We start from the raw sequence: 22,369 nt of genomic DNA on the forward strand, positions 1-22,369 counted from the left end.
TGGATAGGATTGATCCGTCTCATTTGTGAGACCGTCTCACAAGAGTGTTACTCAAAATATATTATTTATAAAGGGTAATATAGTAATTTGAATTCAATGATTTGATTGATGTGAGATAAATAATTAATGATTTGATTGATGTAAAATAAATAGTTAATATATAGATAAATAATATGATGAGAAGAACGTGTGATGAGATGAGATGAGTTATATATATATTAGTAATACCGTGAACAGAACGGTGCCTAAAAATGTTAATTTTTCTCACTATTTGTATTGTATAAATCATGGTTATCATCGAATTCATGATTCTGGTTCTATTATCAAATATATCTCGTTTTACCAAATTATATAACTTATGATATTTTCAAAAACAAAGGTTTTTCCTCAAATAACTTTGTTTTAAATATTTAATTCTATCGTTTTTACGTTTTTAATCTGATTATTAAGAAGATAAGATAAGTACTTATTTTTTAAATAATATTTTAAATAATTGAATATTAAATATCTTTAAAATTTAAACAATTTATATATCTAAAAATAATGTTTATTTTTCCTATTTATTATGTGCGCTCAAAGGCTAGTATTTATGAAACAAAAAAGCTCAATTTTTACCATTTGATGAGAAAAAGAATATACATAATCAAATTAAAATAAGAAAAAATTGCAAATTTAGTCTTATATGTTTGTCACTTTGCGATTTTGGTCCTCTATGTTTTCACATTTCAGTTTTAGTCCTGCATGTTCTGATTTTTGGTAATTTTTGTCTTTTTTATTAAAAAATGCTTACGTGACATTGTACACGTCAGCTCCACATCAGCACTGAATTGGTGTCACGTCAGCGCCACGTAGGAAAAAAAGACTAAAATTGTCAAAAAAATAAAGATAGCGGACTAAAACTGAAATGTGAAAACATAGAGGACTAAAATCACAAAGTGACAAATATACAAAACTAAATTTGCAATTTTTCCTTAAAATAATTCTCCTAATCAATACCATCTTATTTAAGATAAAAGAAAAAAAACTAATAAAAATTAGAAAATAACAAAATTTAAGTCAATCTATATCTAAAATAAAAAAATAATATTGTTGATATGAAAAATTATATTTCTTCGTAAATCAAATAGCTCATCAATTTCATAAAATTGATCCAAACTCACGAGAGTTTTTCCGAATTTAAGAATATCTCCACGTAAGTGGTGAAATTCTCTAAAATTTAAACAAATAATATATAAATTTATATTATTTATTTATTTATTATTATTATTTATAAACAAGCAAATCCTCACGCGTTATTTGCTGAAATCGTAGTAGAAGTTTACTACTATTGTGATTCTACACCTTTCTCCAGCCTATAAATCACACGACCGATTCTCCTAATTTTCGTACTTTTGCCTCAAATCCAACACCAATAAACCCCTTCTCCCTCTCTCCCCCCTCTGTCTCTTTCTTTCAAGCAGAGGGAGCGAGAAATCAATGGCTGCTCAAAAAATAACCCCCCTTCTCAAGGATGAGTTGGATATAGTGATTCCCACCATAAGAAACCTCGATTTCTTGGAGATGTGGAGGCCCTTTTTTGAGCCCTACCATCTCATCATAGTCCAAGATGGCGACCCTTCGAAGATCATCAAAGTTCCAGAAGGCTTCGACTATGAACTGTACAATCGTAATGACATCAACAGAATTCTGGGTCCCAAGGCATCATGCATCTCGTTTAAGGATTCTGCTTGCAGGTGCTTCGGGTACATGGTGTCCAAGAAGAAGTATATTTATACCATCGATGATGACTGCTTTGTGAGTATCTTTTGTTTTGGATCTTCTTTTTGTAAGTTGGTTTTGGTGTTGGAAGTTGGATCTTTGTTTCTTGGTGTTTTTGTTTTGAAAAAATTGCTTGTTGGTTTTGGATTTGCTGTCTCAATTGAAGAGAAAGATCGGATCTTTTGTGTTGATGTGGGATTTTGGAGTCTGGAGAAATTTAAAGATTAGATCTTGGGGGATTTTCAGAATTGGGTATTTGGATTTAAGTTGTTTTCATGTCTCAATTTGAAGTGGTGCTATTTTTTTGTGTGTGTTGTTTTTGGCGGTCTTTTTGTTTAAATTTGAATCAGATTTGATTTAGGATTAATGATTGATGTATTTATTTGTGATTAAAGATTGTGGGTGATCTAGTGGATTGAAGGGGTCAATTTTAGAATGATTGCAGTTTGAAAATATTTTTTGGTTCGAGGGAGCTGGGTGGAGGTTGGTGGTGCCCCTGATCTGTATTATGTCATCTTGAATAAGTGATTGTCTTGCTCGCAAGTTAATTGTCTGTTGTCACTTTTCGCTAGTGGAGCTTTCGAGTTTTTTGTATCGCCTTTTGTTCCGTTGTGCTAGTGCATTGTCATCATGTGTTTTCTTTCCGGATTTTTGATCTTGTCTTATTGTTCGGATTTATATAGATCTTGATTAGTGTACTTGAGTAGGTAATTTATGGAATAAAGTGTCGTAGACATGTCGAGTATGGTTAGTTTGCACTGATCGCAATGCTGATATCTGAATGCTTAGAAGTGAGCGATGGTGAAATAATCAAATAGTATACACCCATTGCTTATCTATGTCTGAGGATTGTGTATCTGAAATTGCATATATGAGGATTTTGTATGGATTCTTTGTTTCAATAAATAAAAAAAATTAACTATGGATTCTTAGATCGGCCTCCTTCAATGAGAGTCTTAATTTTGTATCCTAGCTTTTGTCACATCTAAAGCTTGTTATGTACCTGTGTCTTTTGGCTGCAGAATAAGGTCCTAGACAGTTGAATTTGTTCATAGTCCCGTCTTTTTTATGGTTTCAAGTTATATCTGTTTTAAGAACTTGCAGTGGAATACTTCGTGTCTGAACATGTGGCATACCCCTCTTGAGGAATACCACACTATACGGTTCAACCGATTCGTTTGATCCAGAGGAGGAAAATTCCCCTTTTATGTGACATTCATTCTTAATTGAGAGAGCTTTTTACTGATTGGAGTACACATCTGGTATTATGGAATCTTGTATTGATCTGCAATTGCTGCGTCTTTTCCATCAATGTGCAGGTTGCCAAAGACCCGTCTGGGAATGATATCAATGCTCTCGAGCAGCACATCAAGAATCTCTTAACTCCATCAACCCCGAATTTCTTTAACACACTTTACGACCCATATAGGGAGGGTGCTGACTTTGTTCGTGGGTATCCTTTCAGTCTCCGCGAGGGTGTCCCCACTGCTGTTTCTCACGGCCTTTGGCTCAACATCCCTGATTACGATGCACCTACACAGCTTGTTAAGCCCCGTGAGAGGAACACCAGGTCTGATTGAAGTTACTAAAACCGTGAAAAGTTTAGTAAAAATGCACTAAGCTGGTTTTAACCTTAGTTCTCATTTTTTGATCGTCCCAGATATGTCGATGCTGTTATGACCATTCCAAAGGGTACCATTTTCCCCATGTGTGGTATGAACTTGGGATTCAACCGGGACCTCATTGGACCAGCAATGTACTTTGGACTCATGGGGGACGGTCAGCCAATTGGACGATACGATGACATGTGGGCTGGCTGGTGCACCAAGGTTAGCTTTACATTCCTCTTACATGCTTAATAACCTTATTACATCAATCCATTGTTGGAAATAGCTGTCTCTATCGTTGTGGAGCGGAAGTTGATTAGTCATGAAACTTTCAGGTGATTTGCGATCACTTGGGTTACGGTGTCAAGACTGGTCTGCCTTATATCTGGCACAGCAAAGCCAGCAACCCGTTTGTCAATCTGAGGAAGGAGTACAAAGGAATTTACTGGCAAGAGGACATCATCCCGTTCTTCCAGAACTTATCGCTCCCTAAGGAATGCACGACCGTGCAACAATGTTACATCGAAATGGCTAAACTAGTGAAAGACAAACTTTCGGCTGTCGATCCCTACTTCACAAAGTTGGCCGATGCCATGGTAACGTGGATAGAGGCTTGGGATGAGCTTAACCCTTCCGACGCCTCTGCTAAGGTTCCTAATGGCGTCGCCAAATAGATTCTATACATCTTGAGCAAGTATTTACTTATTATTTAAAAGTTTCATTTTACCAAGATTTTGTTGAGAGGGTATTTTATGATTCAGGATTGTTTTTCCTTTTTTTTGGGGGGGTCCTCCATTTTGACGTCCCGTTTTTGTTTTTAATGCATATTAAACAATTTTATTTTCATATGTTCTTATATCTTGCAATTATTGTCTATGAATCCAGTTTTGAATATTTCTTTTCTACACTTTTGAATCGAGCCATTACGGATGTTTCCATCCGTAATCGTGCTGATTCAACTCGTCGATGCAAATCAAGAACCGATCCGCATTGAAATTCGTCGATTTCATGGGCAGGCTCAAATGAAATGAGTCAAGACCAAGGTTGTTCACACGAGTCAGTCAAGGCTCTGCACTTAAGTTAAAGGCATAATGTCAATACAGGAGTAGTCATTTGTGCTCAACTGTTATTAGTTTTGACGATACAACGCTCAATGAACCCGAACCCGCAAATCGCCTAAGCTCGGGACCCAAAGGCCAAATCCGTTTTTAGGTATCTGTTTTTTGGATATCTAGAGTTGCATGAATCGAGTTTTGTCTTTGGTGTACTCTACTGGGAGCGTAAACTACTATGATAGTGTTTGAGAGAGTTTTTAGGAAGCACTTCTCAGCATTTCTTTCACAAAATTTTCAAAATTTGTGAAATTTTGTGAAGGAAAAGTTGAAAAATACTTCCTAGAAGCTCTTCCAAACACTATTTACGTACCCTCACCGAGCCTTTCCCCTGCTACTCCGAGTACATCACGTTCTTAGCCACTGCTTGCAAGTCATCTTTACTACCTTGCTTGGAAATTTGTCTCTACGATTGTTGGAGTGTATCCAACGTGTAGGAATAGCAGGATCGAGCGTTTTATGATTTATCAAAAATTATAATAAGGGGGAGGAGCCACTTATAAAGGGTGGGGTGATCTCTTTTATTAGTTACTTAGAGGAAATATTTTAATAAATGACTTTGGTAAAACTTTGACTTTGGTAAAACTAGTTTTTTGAAAACTAACTCTCCCAAGTATATTTGAAGTGTTTCAAATACACTAAAAAAGGTTAGATTTCAAAAAAAAAAAGTTTGACCAAGGTTATTTTATAAACAACATTTATTTAAACGCTAAAATTATTTTTGCTTATTTTTTTTTATAAAAAAACATAAAAACATTTTGAAAAACTGAATTTATTTAAGTGATTTTTAAGCTACAAAATCTTGTATCCAAAAGAAGCCAAAAGAGAAAAAAATATTTTTTTAATGAAAAAATGTTTTTATTGTTTTAAATGTGTTTGACACTTACGGCCACTTTGGATACATATAAGTATTTTATTTTAAAAAGTGTTTTTTATAAGTTGGAAAAAATATTTTTTTAAGTAAAAACTGTAATAATTTTGTGTTTGAATAAATAGATCAGAAAAAAACTATGTTTTCATTAAAATGAAAGTTATTTTAATTTATTATCGAATCCAGTCAGCTGATCAGGATAAAAAAAATTCTGATTACACGTTTATAATTGGTGGTTATGATTCAACTCAAATAGTTTAAACTATACAACATTTTAAACATCACATTTCAATTGCCCTCATTATTTCTTCCTAGCAATCTCTCTCCCAATGACAATAATTACATTACCTTGTAAATCATTTTAATCAAACACATTACTTTAGCTCTACATGATATAATATAGAGGTTGGACCCTTGAGGTAGGTTGAAATCTACCCTTGAGAAATATGATGCAAGATTTGAAAATATTTATTTTATCTTGGATTTGATCAGTTTCTATATGCACATTTATCTCATGAGCTTCAATCCGACCAATATATTTATCAATCTCACCAATATACCACATACCAAACATAACGTTCAGTATCAAATATAAATATAATATCCCCTTATCCACCACTTATCTACCAAGTTATTAATCATTTAATTATCCCGTACTCGTACCAAACGAAACCTAAATTTACAATGATTAATTCAATAAAATATTAATGGGCTACCTCATTATGTAATGTTTGTAGGCAGGCACTACTTATAAATTAGAATTGAATTTTAATTTTTTTTTGGTGAGAAATAAGTATAAGATTATCTAATTATCCTAATACAATTATAATTTATAAAATGAATTAATTTAATTATTTTTTTCTTATTCTAAATGATTGTTATTTCTTTAAATCAATAAAATGAATAAATATCCATATAGTTTGAACAATTAATCAACTCTTTGTTTCTGATAACATAGAGTCACATTAACACAAATGAGATTTAAAATATTATCCCTATGTAATGAAAATATTATGATAAGATAACTTTTCAAGTTTTGAGAAAACAAATTATTTAATCGCACGACTAAAGTTTAGTCGATTTTTTCAAAATAAAATTTAGATATTAAAATAAAATAGAGATCATTAGTACGATAAAATTCAAAATATTAATATAATAAAATTTGGTTTTTAATAATCAGTCGTGATGTTATTATTCAAAAACTGAAACACAAAAGATTAAGGATAAATATGTTAATGAACTAAAAATATTGAAATAACATGTATATCTTGACCACTGACCAGTCATTTTTTTCATCAATGGACTTTTAACATAAAATTCAGCCTACTGTATGCATAATCCTGGCTTAGTCTCAAGATATTGCAACTCAAATATTTAAAAAAAATCATTAAAATATCGGTTGAATACCCCTGTAAATCATAAAACTACAAAGCTAAATAGCCACAGTTTTGTACAACATTTGCTAACGACAACGGATTTCGAAAAACGTTCAAAAACCGTGGTTAAATTTAACCACAGTTTTTTAAAAACCGTTGCTATTTTGGAATTTTTTTTTTGTAGTGCTTTTTTCTTTTACGTCGGTATAATTCTTCCGTCTTTGCTGTTGAAAAATTATAACTCATTGTTTTAGATTAAATTCATTTATTGTTTTAGTTTGAATGGAATTTCATTGTCTCCGCATTATGTTAAACTAGCATCTCGGAGCAATATAATCATGATTTTGTTTTTAATTTATTTTTGTTTCATAAATTTTGTAATTACATTATAAAATAAGAAGATTTGTAAAAAAACAAAAAAAATAGTAAATCAAAGTTTGAAAAATAAAAGAACTAACTAAGAACATTATTTTTTTTTACTGTAAAACTTGCAACCTTATTGAGCAAAAACGAGGTCTTTGTTTACAAGATCTATCAATCAAAACGAAAAATTCGCTTGCTCCCAAACACATGGAGATTGGGAAGAAATAATAAATGTCAGTTACTATTCACTCATCTCTCTTAACTTATAGAATATATGATATATTTTTTTTGGCTTGATATTTACGATATTTTTGGTTCAAGAAATTAACATTTTTTGGTTATATGTTTTGAATCGATTTCTTGGAGAATTTAGAAGATTTGATAAATGATATATTTAGTTGATTTTAGAAATATCTGTGATATAGAAAAATCTTGAAGATATGATCTTGAAAATATGGAAATATTTTAGATTTGATAGATGTACTCTATCTTGAAAAATATGATGCAAGATTTGAAAATATTTATATATTATGTTGGAAAATTTGAATGAAAAATAAATGGAAAGTTGGATTGATTGAAGTTGTTCCACATTAGAAGACTTTCAATATCTTCTCTTTCTTAATTACTCCAAGGTTGGATTACGGGATTCGGCACTTAGAGCTGATTATGAGATTCGACACTTAGAGCACCAGAAGTTTTTAGAAGGAGCAAGACGCAATCGATAAACCAAACACACACGTGACCGGCTCGGTGGGGTCTTAGTCCTTATTATTCTTTTTGGACAAATTTAATTGAAATTAATATTTATTATCATCTTATTATTTTACACCTCTTAGTCCGAAACTCTGCGCACTAAGTGCTACATTACTACGGATCAGTGTGTTCGTTGTCTGCAGTCGAAAAAGACTTATTATTTTCGATCCTTTCTCTCACTTGAAGTTCTGCATATATTGTGTTCACTGACATAAAACGATTTGTTGTGCTGTTATCTCTTGGTATATGTTGTATATTAGAGACGATTGACACCATCGTTAAACATTGTTCATACGGGGCAATTTCGTCTTGCGGACAAAAAATTTACTCTTGCCTCGACTTACCATATCCTGCTCTCTATTTCCATATCCAGGACTCCAGATACGTGAATAACATATTGAAGTTCACAATTCATTTGAAGACCGACGAGACCATGTCCATGAGTGTCAAGTGTGGCCACATTTGGTTGGGACTTGAGAGAGACTAATGAGCTTTTATTGTCAAAATTTTCAGACTAAGTTTTGTTGGTCGTGTGTATTGAATTCGTTATACATTACTTGAAGTAGGGAAAAGAGATTTGACATAGATGAAAGTGTAGATATGATGATAATATATGCGACTTATGAGCAAGAACGGATTATTTTGATTAAACAATTGAAATCACCCACTCCTCCCCTCAAATCTGCTGCCCCATCCAATTCAACAAAATATAGTTCTTTAAATAATTCAATCATTCTTTTATTAACTTCTAAGAAGTCATTTTTTTTTATACTTTAATTAATAATGTTTAAGAATGAGAACAATAAATGGAAAATAAAATGATGACAGCACAATATAAATCACATCAAGTTAAGTACCTGCCACCTGATCAGTTTTTCGATATCTATTTCCCGAATCTTAAATCTCTTCTTCTTCTCTCTTTTTTCCCCAATCTCACCTCACCTGTTACCGAGATTAATTCTATGAAAAAAATATATTTAATAAATGTATTGAGAAATAAATTTCTTAAACTTTCAATATTAGCTCAATTAGGATGAGTTTAAAGTTATAAAGAGACCAAATTGGTGATAAATTTCCAAACTCAAACTTGACTTTGCCTTAGCTCCCTACCCATAAGATTCTTTGCAATAGCTCCTTAGGATCACAAAACTTGAATATTTAATTGTTTAATTATTGCACTGGATTTATGCTTTTTTATGCTTAAAATTTAAATACTTTATGCTAAAATCTGAAGATTTTGTGCTTATTCATGGTACAAAGAATTATCCGTAAAAATGGTATCAGAGTCTTAGGTTAATTATTCAGACATAATATTATTTGTTAATTCATGCTTTTCTTTGTTGAGGAGAAGATTTTTTTTTAAAAAAAAGATGACTTCAAACGAAAGTTTGAATCAAGATGATTTTATTCATATGAAATCCTATAAATAAGTTAATCTATTCACAATAGATTACTTACAACAGGTTGTGATTAATGCTCTTAATTTTGAAGAGATAAAGAAAAATGATTTCTAACTCTCAATTTTTAGAGATTACCCCAGATTCCTCTAAACTCTCCGGAGATCTTAGAGAAATTCAAAAGACGGTACAATATTACAACAATCAGCTGTATGAAATACCTCGGCAAATTGAAGAAATCCTTAAGAAACAAGAAGAAATTCTTGGAAACCTAAAGGATCTTCAAAATAAAATCATAAATCTAGAACACACTTCGGATTCTAGAAAAGAAAATACAGGAGGAAGGTTAACACTCTCATTTGGTACCGAACCTTTGTTACATCAGAAAGGTAAAACCAAAATGGTCCAAAAACCTTTAACCAATGATGAAATAATGATTAATTTTATAAAAGCAGTATCAGAGAAAAACACTATCTGATGACTACTTTAGAAAGATTAAATCTCGAGGATCTACAAGATCTTGCGGATTCTTTTGCGAATCTCAAAGTAGTAGATCTAAAAATGAATTTCCCTGAGGGTGAACAAACTATAGGGAATCCCCCAAGATATGTGGTTAAAACAGAAGAACCATATAGTGAGTTCTAGGTTGGAAAAAATTTACATCCAGCAGGAACCAGATCGAGAAGGAGTAAAATCCCTCTCCATCAAACTCCTTACGGAAAAACTGTTTTAGATCCAATACATCCTTACGGGGTTATGTTAAACCTTGATGTTTTGGACTTCAAAAACAGAGAATATCTTATAGGTGATTGGACGTCAATTATGAGAATAGCAGCAGAGACATTAGATCTCAATAAAGAAGGATTCATTAAACTTCTAGAAATGAGTCTAATGGGATCTGTTAAGATCGCATGGGAGATGACTATGCCAGAAACTAAGGAATCAATCCTAGCAGAAGAATCCCTCAGCGAGATTGGAGAAAGAATGACCACCCTATTTAAAGCACAATTCATAGGGGTAGACTATTTCAATAATCAAGATACAGAGAAAAAGAGAAGATATACTCAAGCTCTTTATAGCCTTAAGTTACATGATATCTGTTTAGTTGATGAATAAATTATGTTATTCACTAAATACAGATGGAATTCGGGAGTCGAGGAAAATATAGCTATTCAGCTATTTTTTGCAAAAATTCCAAGTCCCTGGAGAGAAATGCTAATTAAAGAATATGTTCCAGGCAATCTTGATACATTGGCAAGACGTGCCTCCTTTTTGAAAGGAAAATTAGCAGAATGGTGCCATATGGCAGCATTACAGAATACCTACAAGAAAATAAGGGGTATAAATAAGCGTACACCTTTGTGTTGTAGAGAAAATGATCTTCCAACGATCATTGAAAACAGATCACAGGGATTTAAAATGAAGAAATTCAGAAATGATCCCTATAATAAAAGAATGAAAAGTTCTTGGAAACCAAGAACATTTTGGTCCAAACAAAAGGCCAGATCCTATAGATCAGGTAGAAGAAGTGAACCTACAAGAACATCCCCAGCAACAGGCTCATCACAAAGCAGGGAAAGAACACCATCAAGAAGAACTTTCAGAAGAACTCATACAAGAGCAAGTGAAAGTTTCAAGGATTGCAACTGCTGGACATGTGGAGCAAGAGGACATATATCTACAAATTGTCCAGAAAACGAGAAAAAAAGAGTTAAACTCTTTGAAGCAACACCAGATATGGATGATGTGGTCTTCTTTCAAGATCTAGTCCAAGTATATCAATTTGAGGATATCCCCTCAGATGAAAGCATATACGAAGAAGATATATTGTTTAGTCAAGAAGTTTCTGAAGATGAATCAGAATCAGAATCAGAATCAGAGTAAAGAGGAAGTGTTTCGCCATGAAACACATGAAAGTTTGGCTGGGTTCTTTAATCAAACCACGATATCTCATAATATGATCCAAAAGATTATGAGAGAAAATCCAACATTACAGAAGTACCAAGGATTTTCGGCAGGACAAGTTGAAAGAGTCTTAGGAAACCTAGGGCTAAGACAAAGAAGACATAATTTGATTTATAAGGTATCCAGAAGGGAAATGGCGATCCCTATGGAAAACCAGTAATAAAATTGAAATGCAGTTAATTTTCTTTGAAGAAATTCGCGAAGAATTACAGAAATTAAAAGCAGAAGTAGCAAAGACAATGTCTTGGATTCATATTGGAGCAATCCAGATTATGATCAAGGCTACTTTTAAAGAGGGAATAGATTCACCCATAGATATCGTAGTATGCGATAAAATAATGGGGAATATACAAGATGCGGTTCTAGGAACTATCTTGAGAAATTTATGTGCAGAAAAAATTGTGGGAGTTATTTATCCAAGAATAGCCTACAATTTAGCTGATAGAGATTTTAGTCGAGCCTTGACTTTGCATCAAAACTTCAAGAAAAAAAAACTAATGAAGGAAGGTAATAGACCATATTCTATTACGTATCAAATTTCATATGCTCTTTCTAATACTCACCATTCTGAATTATTTATTAGAAATGAGTTCATTGAAATTCCAGAGATCTTTGGGAAAGTTTCTCAAGCAATATACCCGGAAAAAATTGAGTTTCCTTTAATTCAGGAAACAGACATTCAAATTCAAGATAGACCGGTTCTATACAGAGACCTTAAAATAGAACCCCGAAGGTTATCTTTCCAAGGAGACAGAATGACAAGCAGGAGATGGGACAAATCTCCTATTAAAGAAATTCCACCAGAAGAAAAGAGTTTTCTATAATAGAAAAACTTAGATCTCCAGAAGGATGAAAATAAGTGAAAATAGTATTCGAAATTACAATTCATCGGAACTTGTTTCCTTGTAACTCGATTTACTATTTGGAACAACAGAAAAAAGGAACTTACCAAGGAGTGATAAATATTGGAGAATTGGAAGTTCAAATCTGGGGAATTCCAGGAAAAGAAATGGATCAACTCATTCTTGGTCTAGAATTTCCGGAGGACCATAAACCATGGAAACGCCTTGAAAAAGGAATAAAGTTCATGGCAAAAGAAAAGACTTGGAGAATTCAATAAGAATTCTATGAAATGGAAAACCAAGAGAATTGGATAAGGGACAATCCCTTAATCAGATTCGAGAACTCTGTTCACAGACAGAGGAAGAAGCAATAGTTGAAATTAGTAAGTAATGAACATGATTTACTAGAACGCATTGAAGAAATAGAAAGGAGTAACCATACTCTACCTTCTGAGGCCTTAGGAAAACTAAAGGTAAATAGTCTTAATCGGATTACTGAGTTACAACACAGTCTGTTAAAAATGGCGGGGCCATTTAGTAATCCCTTTAAAAAATGACAACAAGTCCTTTCTCCATATACATTCTGATAGGGATATTATATGAACAATATAAGGCTGAGTATTTTGCAGCTTATATTGACTCTAGAGCAGGAATTTGTACAGCAAAAAGAGGAGTCTTCCCTGAAGAATGTGAAGAGGAATTGCCAAAAATTGCTGGACGAGATTTCTCTCGAAGAATTTTAATTCTTTGCAAAGGAATAAAACAAGCAGAGATCCTTATGGGAGGTGCAGGTCAAACACCTTGGTACAAGGTAAAAACACCACCAATCTATTTTCATGATACAGGAGCTGATATCCTGTTAGAAAATAACTTATTACAAATGTTTAAGAAGTACACACAAGACAATGAGTCAAAAAGACTAATGTCACTATAATTTGTGATCATAAAATTATCTTTCAAAGACTCAAGGTTGCTTTTTATCGAAAATTGGCGATAATATTTCGCAGCCAGCGTGGTGATAAAGGACAAATTTTTCACCCAAAAATGAAAGATCCAAGAAGGTTTGGAGAAACCATGTTGAAAATAACAACAGAACAAGAACTCCAAACAGAGGATATGGAGTTTCTCAAGGTAACTCTAAATCACAAAGATATAGAGTTAGAGAATAAAGTATCCCTTGAAGATGTCAAAAAGAGGCTCAAAGAAAGTTACAACGAGCATCCTTTGGCATGGTGGGATAGAAATCAACTCAAAGCCTGTCATACTGTAAAGGAAGGCAAAGAGTATGAATTCGTCAGATATAAGCCTATCCCGATGAACATAACATATCAAAGGGATATGAGAATGATTATCAAGGAACATTTGGACCTTGGTTTAATCAAAGAAGGAGTTTCACCATATAGCAGCCCAGGTTTTTTGGTTAGAAATCATGGTGAAATAAAAAGAGGAAAATCCAGGCTAGTTATTAACTACCAAGATATTAATAAAATCCTGGTGTTTGATGGGTACTTCATACCGAGTAGAGAACATGAAAATATTCTTGCAGATTTCTTAACAAAAGATGGAAGGCAGTGACGTGGATTCCATCATGAAAATGCAGAGGCATCTCAGAGAACACCTTGGGTTGCTTCAAAACGATTTCAACCAGTTAGTCATTAATGCTGAAATGGCCGGCAGGTTACAACAAGCTGATCGGATCAAAGTATCTAATCGAATTACAGGATGTATGCAAGCTCAAACACAACTATGAGCTGCTATTCAAGGGCCAATTATGAAGGCTATAGAGAAACTATTGGTTTCTCATAAACAAGATATGCTAAAACCATTGGTTTTACAAGAATAAGAAATACAACCACCGGTTGTGAAACAAGATTTTGAGGAATCTAAAACTCAAGAAACAAGTGCTAATCTATCATCAGCCTTTGATGATCTGGATGAAGCAACAATTGATGAGGATAACTCATCAAGTCAACCCTCCACCTCTGGGGTAAAAGAGGAAGAGATCAATCTTAGGCCCAACACTGACAATGTCAAATCTAAGATTGATACTAATCCATCTATTATTTCTCCATTCCAGGTTTATCAACAAAGGTGGGAAAAATTGAATACAATGAGTGAAATCAACCCGAACACTTGCAGGGTTGATGTTGCAGGAATATATCTAAGGGTTTGGCTAAAAAACAATGTCAATCCTAAAGATGTAAAACTCTGGTATGAATTTGGGGCTTTGACCTCAGTTTATACAACATCACCAAGCTTCCCGGAGATATCACAGTTACCAAAATGGATCCAGGAAGCAGTCCAAGAAACATGGGCAAATAATGATCATTTGGCCAGAGGAGATGTGGTTGAGTTATACTTTTTCAGTGCAGCTCCAGAACCAATAGTGAAAGGATCACACGAACTCTTTTATTTCATCAAGCTGAGGAGACCTGATATAAACAGTCATAAATTTATCAAGGATCCTAAAACTGAAGAAATACCATTGGTGTCCACTTTCGGGGAAAATGAGATCTCAACCAAAAGGGCATGAGGTATTTGGGTCTGTCTTACTGAGATGGATAAAGTCAAGTTTCCACTCAAATTTTATCAGAATTCTGTGAATGGATCATTCCTGTTAAACACAATGACAGGAAAAACTACAGCATTTGCGGAAGAACTCTTCGAAAAGAAGAGAAATCTTTTGTGGAACAACAAGCTGCCGGGGAGTAAAGAAACTCGCCAAAAATTTTGTAACATGGCTCATATTGGACGATGGTCAGAGAATATCTGCCCAGAATGCCCAAATCAGAAGGAGCCAAAATTTGGAAAAACCTTTAGACCTCGAACGGATCGAAAGAATTTTTCCGAGACAAGCAAAGGTGGACAAGGACCACCGAAGATGCGTTTTCACAGGGGCCTACTTCAAAAGGAAAAGATGCCCCGATAACAATAAAGAAGACATGTGAGGAGAATAAAGCCAAAAGAAAGTGGCAGACATGTGATTCCTCCACTAGTAAAAGATACCATCGATAATGGCATAAAAAATTCAAGACAGCTGCCTCCTCCACTAGTAAAAGATGCCATCAATAATGACATAAATAAATACAAGACAGCTGTGAGATTTCCTGAAGTTTCTCGGTGAAACGAGTGGAACTACAGCTATAAATACAGGCATTTGAGGAAGCTGAAGATATCGATCATTTCCTTCAGTTTTCTTACAAATAAATTGTTGTAATATTTCTCTCTCTTTGTATTAAGTTTTCTTTTATGTATTTCAAGAACAAGGCTACTATGAGTAGCTAAACAAGTTGTCTTCTTCTCTTCAAATAAGTTCATTTATGAAATAATATTATGTCTGAATAAATTTTCTAAATCTCTCGTTCTTTCATGTTCATATTTTATAATTAAATTTATATACCATACGCCTTAAGGTAAAAAATGAATTAAGGCTGTGCTGGGTGTCGTTGAAGGAGCTTGTGCAGAAACCATCTGTTGCGACTGCGTGGTTGGAGTGTGAGGAGCACTTCGTAAAACTCGGCAAGTATGACCCGACGACATTATGGTCAAAAAGGTATTTAAATTTAATTCATCTTGCGGAAGCATGTTGAACCCTAATCTGGAGTATATCGGCTGGAAACCTTGCGTAACTAATAGTCTTGCATGGCCGGGACTGGTTCGATAGGTATAACAAAGCCACGTACAAAGGATTAGTTTTATTATATTTTAATTCAAATATGGGAACCACTAGAGAGTAAAAATAAAGAAAGGGGTGGGTAGGGAGTTAAGTTAAAGAGAAGTTTGATAGTGGGGAGTTTAAAATAATTTGCCCTTATAAAGACACATATTGACCACAATTGCTTAAAATGGTTAACAATATAAGGAAGTGTTTGCAATAAATTGTACTTTTGTAGCAGTGATTAATTTATAGATTATAAAAAATTTAAGAAAAATCAAAAGTTGGTAGTGTTTGGAAACTGTTGTAAAATCGTCGACCGATCTGCCGCCGTTCTAGTTTGCGTTTCACCTGCAAAAACACAAAACAAACAGGGAAACCAACAATAACAATAACGTGAGTTAACAACAAAGGGATTTCGGGGCTTGGACGCTACAAATCTCCAAATCCACCGGCAATCCACGGCAAAGGCCACAAAGGCTTTTCCACAACCCATCTCACGCCTACTGCCGTCAACACACAACACACGCTCAAAGCTCTCAGCCGCCTCACAAAGAAGCATCACACAAAAACGAGGACGAGAGAGGGCAGCAACACTAAGCCCGGCCACCTCACTCTCTCGTCCCTTCAATCCTCTTCATATCTCGCCTCCTCCTCACTCACCACACTTCCCCTCACTTACACCAAAGCCTCACACAGAAGCAACAAGGAGAAAATGAGCTGAGCACAAAGCAAAAGAGAAGGAGATGCACAAATCCATCTCAAATCGGCAGTCTCACACAGAGACAGAAAATGGAACGAACAACTGAGAGGAGAGGGAGGCGCTCAGAAGGAGGCGCACGCTTCTATCAGATTAGGGAAGAAAAGGGGAATTAATATAAGGCTTCAAAGTGGGCTTGGGAATATTGGGTATAGTTGGGCCAAAGCCCAACAATCTCCACCTTTTGGCCCAACGCCGGTTCACTAGTTACGAGAATCACCTATAGCCATCATCATCGCCCCACAACAAAACACAAAGTTAGTACAAGACACAATATGCAGCAAACACAAAGTAAGCTACAACACTACACCGAAAAACAGAACAAATCTGTCAAAGAACAAAGTTTAAAAAACTTTTCAACATTTTCAAAAACAAGACTCGAACCAAATAAATGCTCCACCTCGCTTGGAGCCCAGTCAAGTTCTGAAAAAATATTCCTACAAAACTATTTTTCACACAGAAAAAAAGAAAAAAACAATCTAGCAAATTTCACAAAGAAAAAAGCACAGTCACAAAGACACAGGTCTCACAAAGAGACACAAACACAAAGCTAACACATTTTTACACAGAAAACATGCACACAAAACCTAGACTTCTAACAACACCACATGCAGACAGCATCCGCACCAAGCGGTTATGCTACTAAAGCAGTAAAAGAGGTCCAACCAATATACCATAGCGAAACTCATCGCAAGAGTTTCGATTCCAACAAACCAGTGACGATGGCACGGTGGACAATTGACAGCTATGGCGTCGGGCAGCAGGGCGGCTGTCCATTCAATTTCCCACGAACCCAAAAATTCCAGCACAGTGAACGACGCCCAAAGGCGGCGACGGAAAGCAGGAAGTGGGCTGTCCAGAAGATGCGACTACTGTCCAGGCGGCGACAGCGATCGACTAGTTGGCGTGCGGCTCTCGGCAACGGCACTCGGCGGCAGCGACGGTTCCTCGGCGATAGATCTCCACCTTGCTCTGATACCACTGTTGTGAAATCGTCGACCGATCCGCCGCCGTTCTAGTTTGCATTTCACCTGCAAAAACACAAAACAAACAGGGAAACCAACAATAGCAATAACGTGAGTTAACAACAAAGGGATTCCGGGGCTCAGACGCTACAACTCTCCAAATCCACCGGCAATCCACGGCGAAGGCCACAAAGGCTTTCCCACAACCTATCTCACGCCTACTGCCTTCAACCCACAACACACGCTCAAAGCTCTCAGCCGCCTCACAAAGAAGCATCACACAGAAACAAAGACGAGAGAGGGCAGCAACACTAAACCCAACCACCTCACTCTCTCGTCCCTTCAATCCTCTTCATATCTCGCCTCCTCCCCACGCACCACATTTCCCCTCACTTACACCAAAGCCTCACACCGAAGCAACAAGGAGAAAAGGAGCTGAGCACAAAGCAAAAGAGAAGGAGACACACAAAACCATCTCAAATCGGCAATCTCACACAGAGACAGAAAATGGAACGAACAGCTGAGAGGAGAGGGAGGCGCTCAGAAGGAGGCACGCGCTTCTATCGGATTAGGGAAGAAAAGGGAAATTAATATAAGGCTTCAAAGTGGGTTTGGGAATATTGGGTATAGTTGGGCCAAAGCCCAACAGAAACAAATGTGAAAATCTAAAAATCAAAGTTGGGTAGTGTTTGATAAATAAGTGATTAGAGTGATTTTAACAATGACCTTCTTATTAGAATCACTTTTGGAGAATCATAATCACCACATGACTAGCTTTTGGATTTCAATTAAGTTAAGCATAAGCTAACACATTATTTAGGTTTAAGAAACACAAAAATGATTTTTTGAGCCAAAAGCTAACAATCACTTTTTTTAGTGATTGCAAACACTCCCTAAATAAGTTCACAAATTGTGTTTATATACATACATATATATATTTGTAACTATAATATTCTTTATATTACGAATTGGATTACAGTTATTGAAGTATTGTTGTGAAACTGTTAGTTTGGTGGTACACAATATCAAGGAGAAAAACAAAAGTGTTCATGATGTGTCGCAACAAGATGGGAGTCTAGGTTCTTTTAGTACCTATAGCTATATTCATTTTGATTTTGAGATTTTCAAATTGCCAGTGGTGCACAAACATTCAAAGCTTCGTGAAGTCATTCTTCGATTGAAGGTTGAGTAGTGCTCGTCAAGTGAGTCTACTAAACATGTTCATAAATCATAATAAACTAGCTACGAAGCACATGCATTGTGTGTACATAAAATTATATATTTTTAAATTGAAATTAATATATATTATTTTTAAAATCTTAATATTGTGAAATTTTTTAGACAATCATGCACTTTATTTTAAAAATCAAATACTATGAACTATAAAAAAAAAATTGAAAGTTAGTTAGTGGGTATGTTAGTGGTAGTGGGTATGCACGTGGTGTGTTAATTTAAAAGTGACCATATGAAATTTTAGAATTAATTTAAGTATGTGTATTTAATGTTTTTACTTTTATTTTAGTTAGCAATGTATGTAATTACAATTTTGAAAGAAAGGTAATTTTGTCAGAATACTTAAAAATACCAAAAGTAGTTAGTATAACCTGTTGTTGCTTTATTAATTGTAATAGATACATCATAAGTAAAAACATGTTCATATCAAGCCGACAATTTTTTTATTTATTACTTAAATACGGCAAATGTCAATACTTGTTTTGTGTTCTTATTTTTGCCTCTAGTTTTACATTTCTAAATTTGACTAATTATAAACATGACCAAAATAAGATAAAACCCGATCCAACACATTGTATATATCACCAATAGTATATATTAGATTAAGGGTGACTCGACTCCCTCTCAACTTTCAAAGTTCAATAATCATGTGCTCTGAATTACAACCATCAAGGCAAAAAGATATCGCAGATTATTAATTTGGCCTCATCTTTACAAAGGTAACAAAGATTCCCACAATAATTAATAACACAAGCATGATCTAAAAAAATCACACTATATACTCTCTGATGCGATCCAACTTGGTCGTTTCATAAACAGGCAAGCCAGTTCTTGAGCAGAAATTCGAGCCGTAATTCGGTAAATCGAACAGATCAGAGCTCGAATCACTCTCCGCTCCATCATGATCATCGGCATCACTGAATTTTCCGACGATCTCTCTTCCTTCTGATGAAGAATATTCATGGAAGCCCCAAGACGAGGCAGATCTCTTACCATGTCCCGAAAACTCAAAGCTGGATCCATTTCTTGAAACTTTCTCCGAAATCCCATTTCTGAAGCTGAATCTCTCATCAATATTAATCCAGGCGTGATCCGTGCTTCTTTTCTCATTATGCAGCTCGTTTTTCACAGAACCAGGCCTGAAATAGTCGCTCTTCGCAAGTTCCTTGCATGATTTCGTGGGAGTTTTAGCATGAGGCGTGGCGAAACCAGAGTTTGAGGCCGAAAAGCTGGACCTCCAATCAGGAACAGAGCTTGCAAAATTATTTGTGAAAGGAAAATGTCCCAAACTGCTTCTTCTTTTTCTCCTCATGAATCCGCCTGCGGGGATTTCGTCTTCGAGATCGCTGATCTTGCCGCCGGATTTCGGCTTCGTCTTCTTCTTCTTCAGAGACTTCTGATTGAACAAAGAATTCAAGAAACTCGCCAGCCTTGCTCCTGGAGAGCTTGGCTGCTTGTATTTCTTGTTTTCCTTCATGATCTGCTTTTCCAGGGAGTGATGATGACGATCATCCTGTGGGATCGAGGAGCTTCTTTTCGGCATGTCCAGGCTCATTCTTGTGCCATTTTTGGTGAAATATTGATCGTATTTGGTGGCGTAGATGTAAGATGGATTCTCATTGGAGCCGGAGAAATACCGCGCCGCCTCGAAAACGTCGAGTTCTCCGGAACGATTCCTCCATTGGAATGGATTCCTGCACGATTCTGATGAAGAAAGGGCGCCTGTGGCGACGGACATTGGTGTGAGTGGAAATGTACGATGATGTTTGGAGAGCATTCAAGATGATATGAAGTATAAATTGAGCATATAAGAGGGAGACCTTGTTTAGGTGTTTGAAATGATTGAGAATATTGGTGTAAAGGGTCTATTTTTATAGCAAATACATAGCAAACCAATAATTATACAGTGAAAGTCCACAATGACAAAAGCGTGTTGGTAAGGTCTGAGGTGACGTGTGAAGAAATTTTCCAGCGTTGCGGGTTCGATCCTCATGCATATGAAGCATATTCCCTGCTAAAATATTGTGGGGTATGCTTTGGGGGTTGACCATGTTGCTCCCTCCCTCCCTCAGGTTCCTGCCGCTCGTGCACATCCCTCAATTTAACCATCACATGAGTCAATGAGCATCTGACTCATGTGGAAAATAGATCCCCTTTGAGATCAACCCTTTTAAATAATTATACAGTCAAAATTACAATTTTGACACTGTATACCCGTCTCTCTGTTTTTGTCAAATTTCCTTCTTCATCTATTATCTGGCCTGTTTTGCAATTTTAGTCAGCATATTGATGACTTGATGTTCACGTAGCGTTCAAATGTCACGTCATCACTCTCGATAAAAATAGTAAATTCGCTAAAAATGAAATAGTCTAAAAGTCAATTATGATAACCCAAATCACTAAAATAGTAAATAGACAAATATAAAAGGCGAGAGTTGCAATTTACTCAATTATAATATGTTTAATTAATTAGTTGCATGAAGGCATAATTAAATGCTTTAATTTTTCTAAATTTTTTTATTGACAAGGAGGGACATATGTGACATTAACATTAAATAAACCACAACCATACGATGCAAAATTAAACTTATATCATTGTTGTTGAACATGTACTATGTATAATTATTTATGTTCCTCTTGGTTGGTGAGAACCCACTTTAACTTTAATTAATTAAATAAAGTCCTTTTCTTTCTTTTGTGTTGTACACACATATAGGTTTTCTTCCATATTCATTTGCTTGTTTTGTGTTGTTTTCCTTTCCGTGGTTGCATTGTATATAAATATACATACATGTTTTGCTAGAATTGGCAATTTATTGGTTTTAATTTATTTTCATATAGTATTCAAGATATTTGTCTGAATTAACAAATATCCCGATATCTAGCAAAAAACTGTCTAGTGGCCAAAATGTCCTACGCTTGTCTAAGGGATACACTTCTATTTGTGAGAGAGAAGTTATGTCTATTTTGAAGGACAATTTTAAGTGGTTCAATATCACCGTCCTCGTCGCACTTCAAATGGGTACCTTAGCTAGTTGGTTAAATAGGTAAGCGCTTAACAAATAATATGGACTTCGATTACGTCTATCGATAATTTTTCGCATAAACCTGTTGCACAAGATTTATCTAATATATATTGAATAATATCAGCAGCAAGTTTTCACATCGTAAATAAAGATCTTCTGCGCCATCTAGACCTAAAAATCATTAGAATGAGAATCCTGGTTATGTTATGCGTTGTTTATTGGATTTTGACGGCTCGAAGCAGATCACTCTTTTCACGAAGATCGAAGCATATGTTTCTAGACTCTTATATATATGCCTTATTATTCCCGTGTCATGACATACCGTATATTGGGTATGTGACCACATTGTTATTTTTGTCACACCGGTGTTTTTATCTGTTCATGAACAAAATATTTGTTCGTATTTTGTATATAAAATTTTGATACTATGGATTAAAAAAAAAGAAAAAAAAGAAAAGGGAGTGGGCAAGACAATAAAGTGTGTTGTGTTTGATGGGGAGCAAAGAAAGCTGTGTTTTCTTGGATGCTCATCCTTTGTAGTACCTGTTTTCGTTTGGTAGGGCTTAGTTTTCAAGTGGTGTGGGCAATGAGTTCAATTTTAACTTGTCAATCCCTTTAATTTTGGCTTGTGGGTGTGCACTTGCTTTTATATCACTTTACAAAGTGTAATTTTTATTTTTAATTGT

At 35.1% G+C, this 22,369-nt stretch overlaps 2 protein-coding genes across 2 annotated transcripts; one reads left to right on the plus strand and one right to left on the minus strand.

The window, feature by feature from the left end:
• The first annotated feature begins 1,376 nt into the window (after window positions 1–1,376).
• On the plus strand, window positions 1,377–4,211 carry LOC140879661 (probable UDP-arabinopyranose mutase 2). The gene is made up of 4 exons (XM_073283479.1): window positions 1,377–1,794; window positions 3,078–3,328; window positions 3,419–3,587; window positions 3,701–4,211. Exons 1-4 carry the CDS (start codon window positions 1,477–1,479, stop codon window positions 4,037–4,039), a joined length of 1,077 nt encoding a protein of 358 aa, XP_073139580.1. The 5' UTR covers window positions 1,377–1,476; the 3' UTR covers window positions 4,040–4,211.
• A 15,064-nt stretch (window positions 4,212–19,275) lies between these two features.
• On the minus strand, window positions 19,276–20,499 carry LOC140884657 (protein BIG GRAIN 1-like E). Its single transcript, XM_073291482.1, has one exon. It carries the CDS (start codon window positions 20,432–20,434, stop codon window positions 19,427–19,429), a length of 1,008 nt encoding a protein of 335 aa, XP_073147583.1. The 5' UTR covers window positions 20,435–20,499; the 3' UTR covers window positions 19,276–19,426.
• Window positions 20,500–22,369: the final 1,870 nt, after the last annotated feature.

This window comes from Henckelia pumila, chromosome 2 (genome assembly GCF_033568475.1).
Source record: "Henckelia pumila isolate YLH828 chromosome 2, ASM3356847v2, whole genome shotgun sequence".
Lineage (NCBI taxonomy): Eukaryota > Viridiplantae > Streptophyta > Magnoliopsida > Lamiales > Gesneriaceae > Henckelia > Henckelia pumila.

Bases quoted from the DNA above. Each gene is read 5' to 3' on its own strand.
- LOC140879661 (XM_073283479.1), top strand. From the start codon at position 1,477: ATGGCTGCTCAAAAAATAACCCCCCTTCTCAAGGATGAGTTGGATATA. The intron at 1,795-3,077 runs GTGAGTATCTTT...ATCAATGTGCAG, and splicing joins CCATCGATGATGACTGCTTT to GTTGCCAAAGACCCGTCTGG. The intron at 3,588-3,700 runs GTTAGCTTTACA...TGAAACTTTCAG, and splicing joins GGGCTGGCTGGTGCACCAAG to GTGATTTGCGATCACTTGGG.
- LOC140884657 (XM_073291482.1), bottom strand. From the start codon at position 20,434: ATGCTCTCCAAACATCATCGTACATTTCCACTCACACCAATGTCCGTC.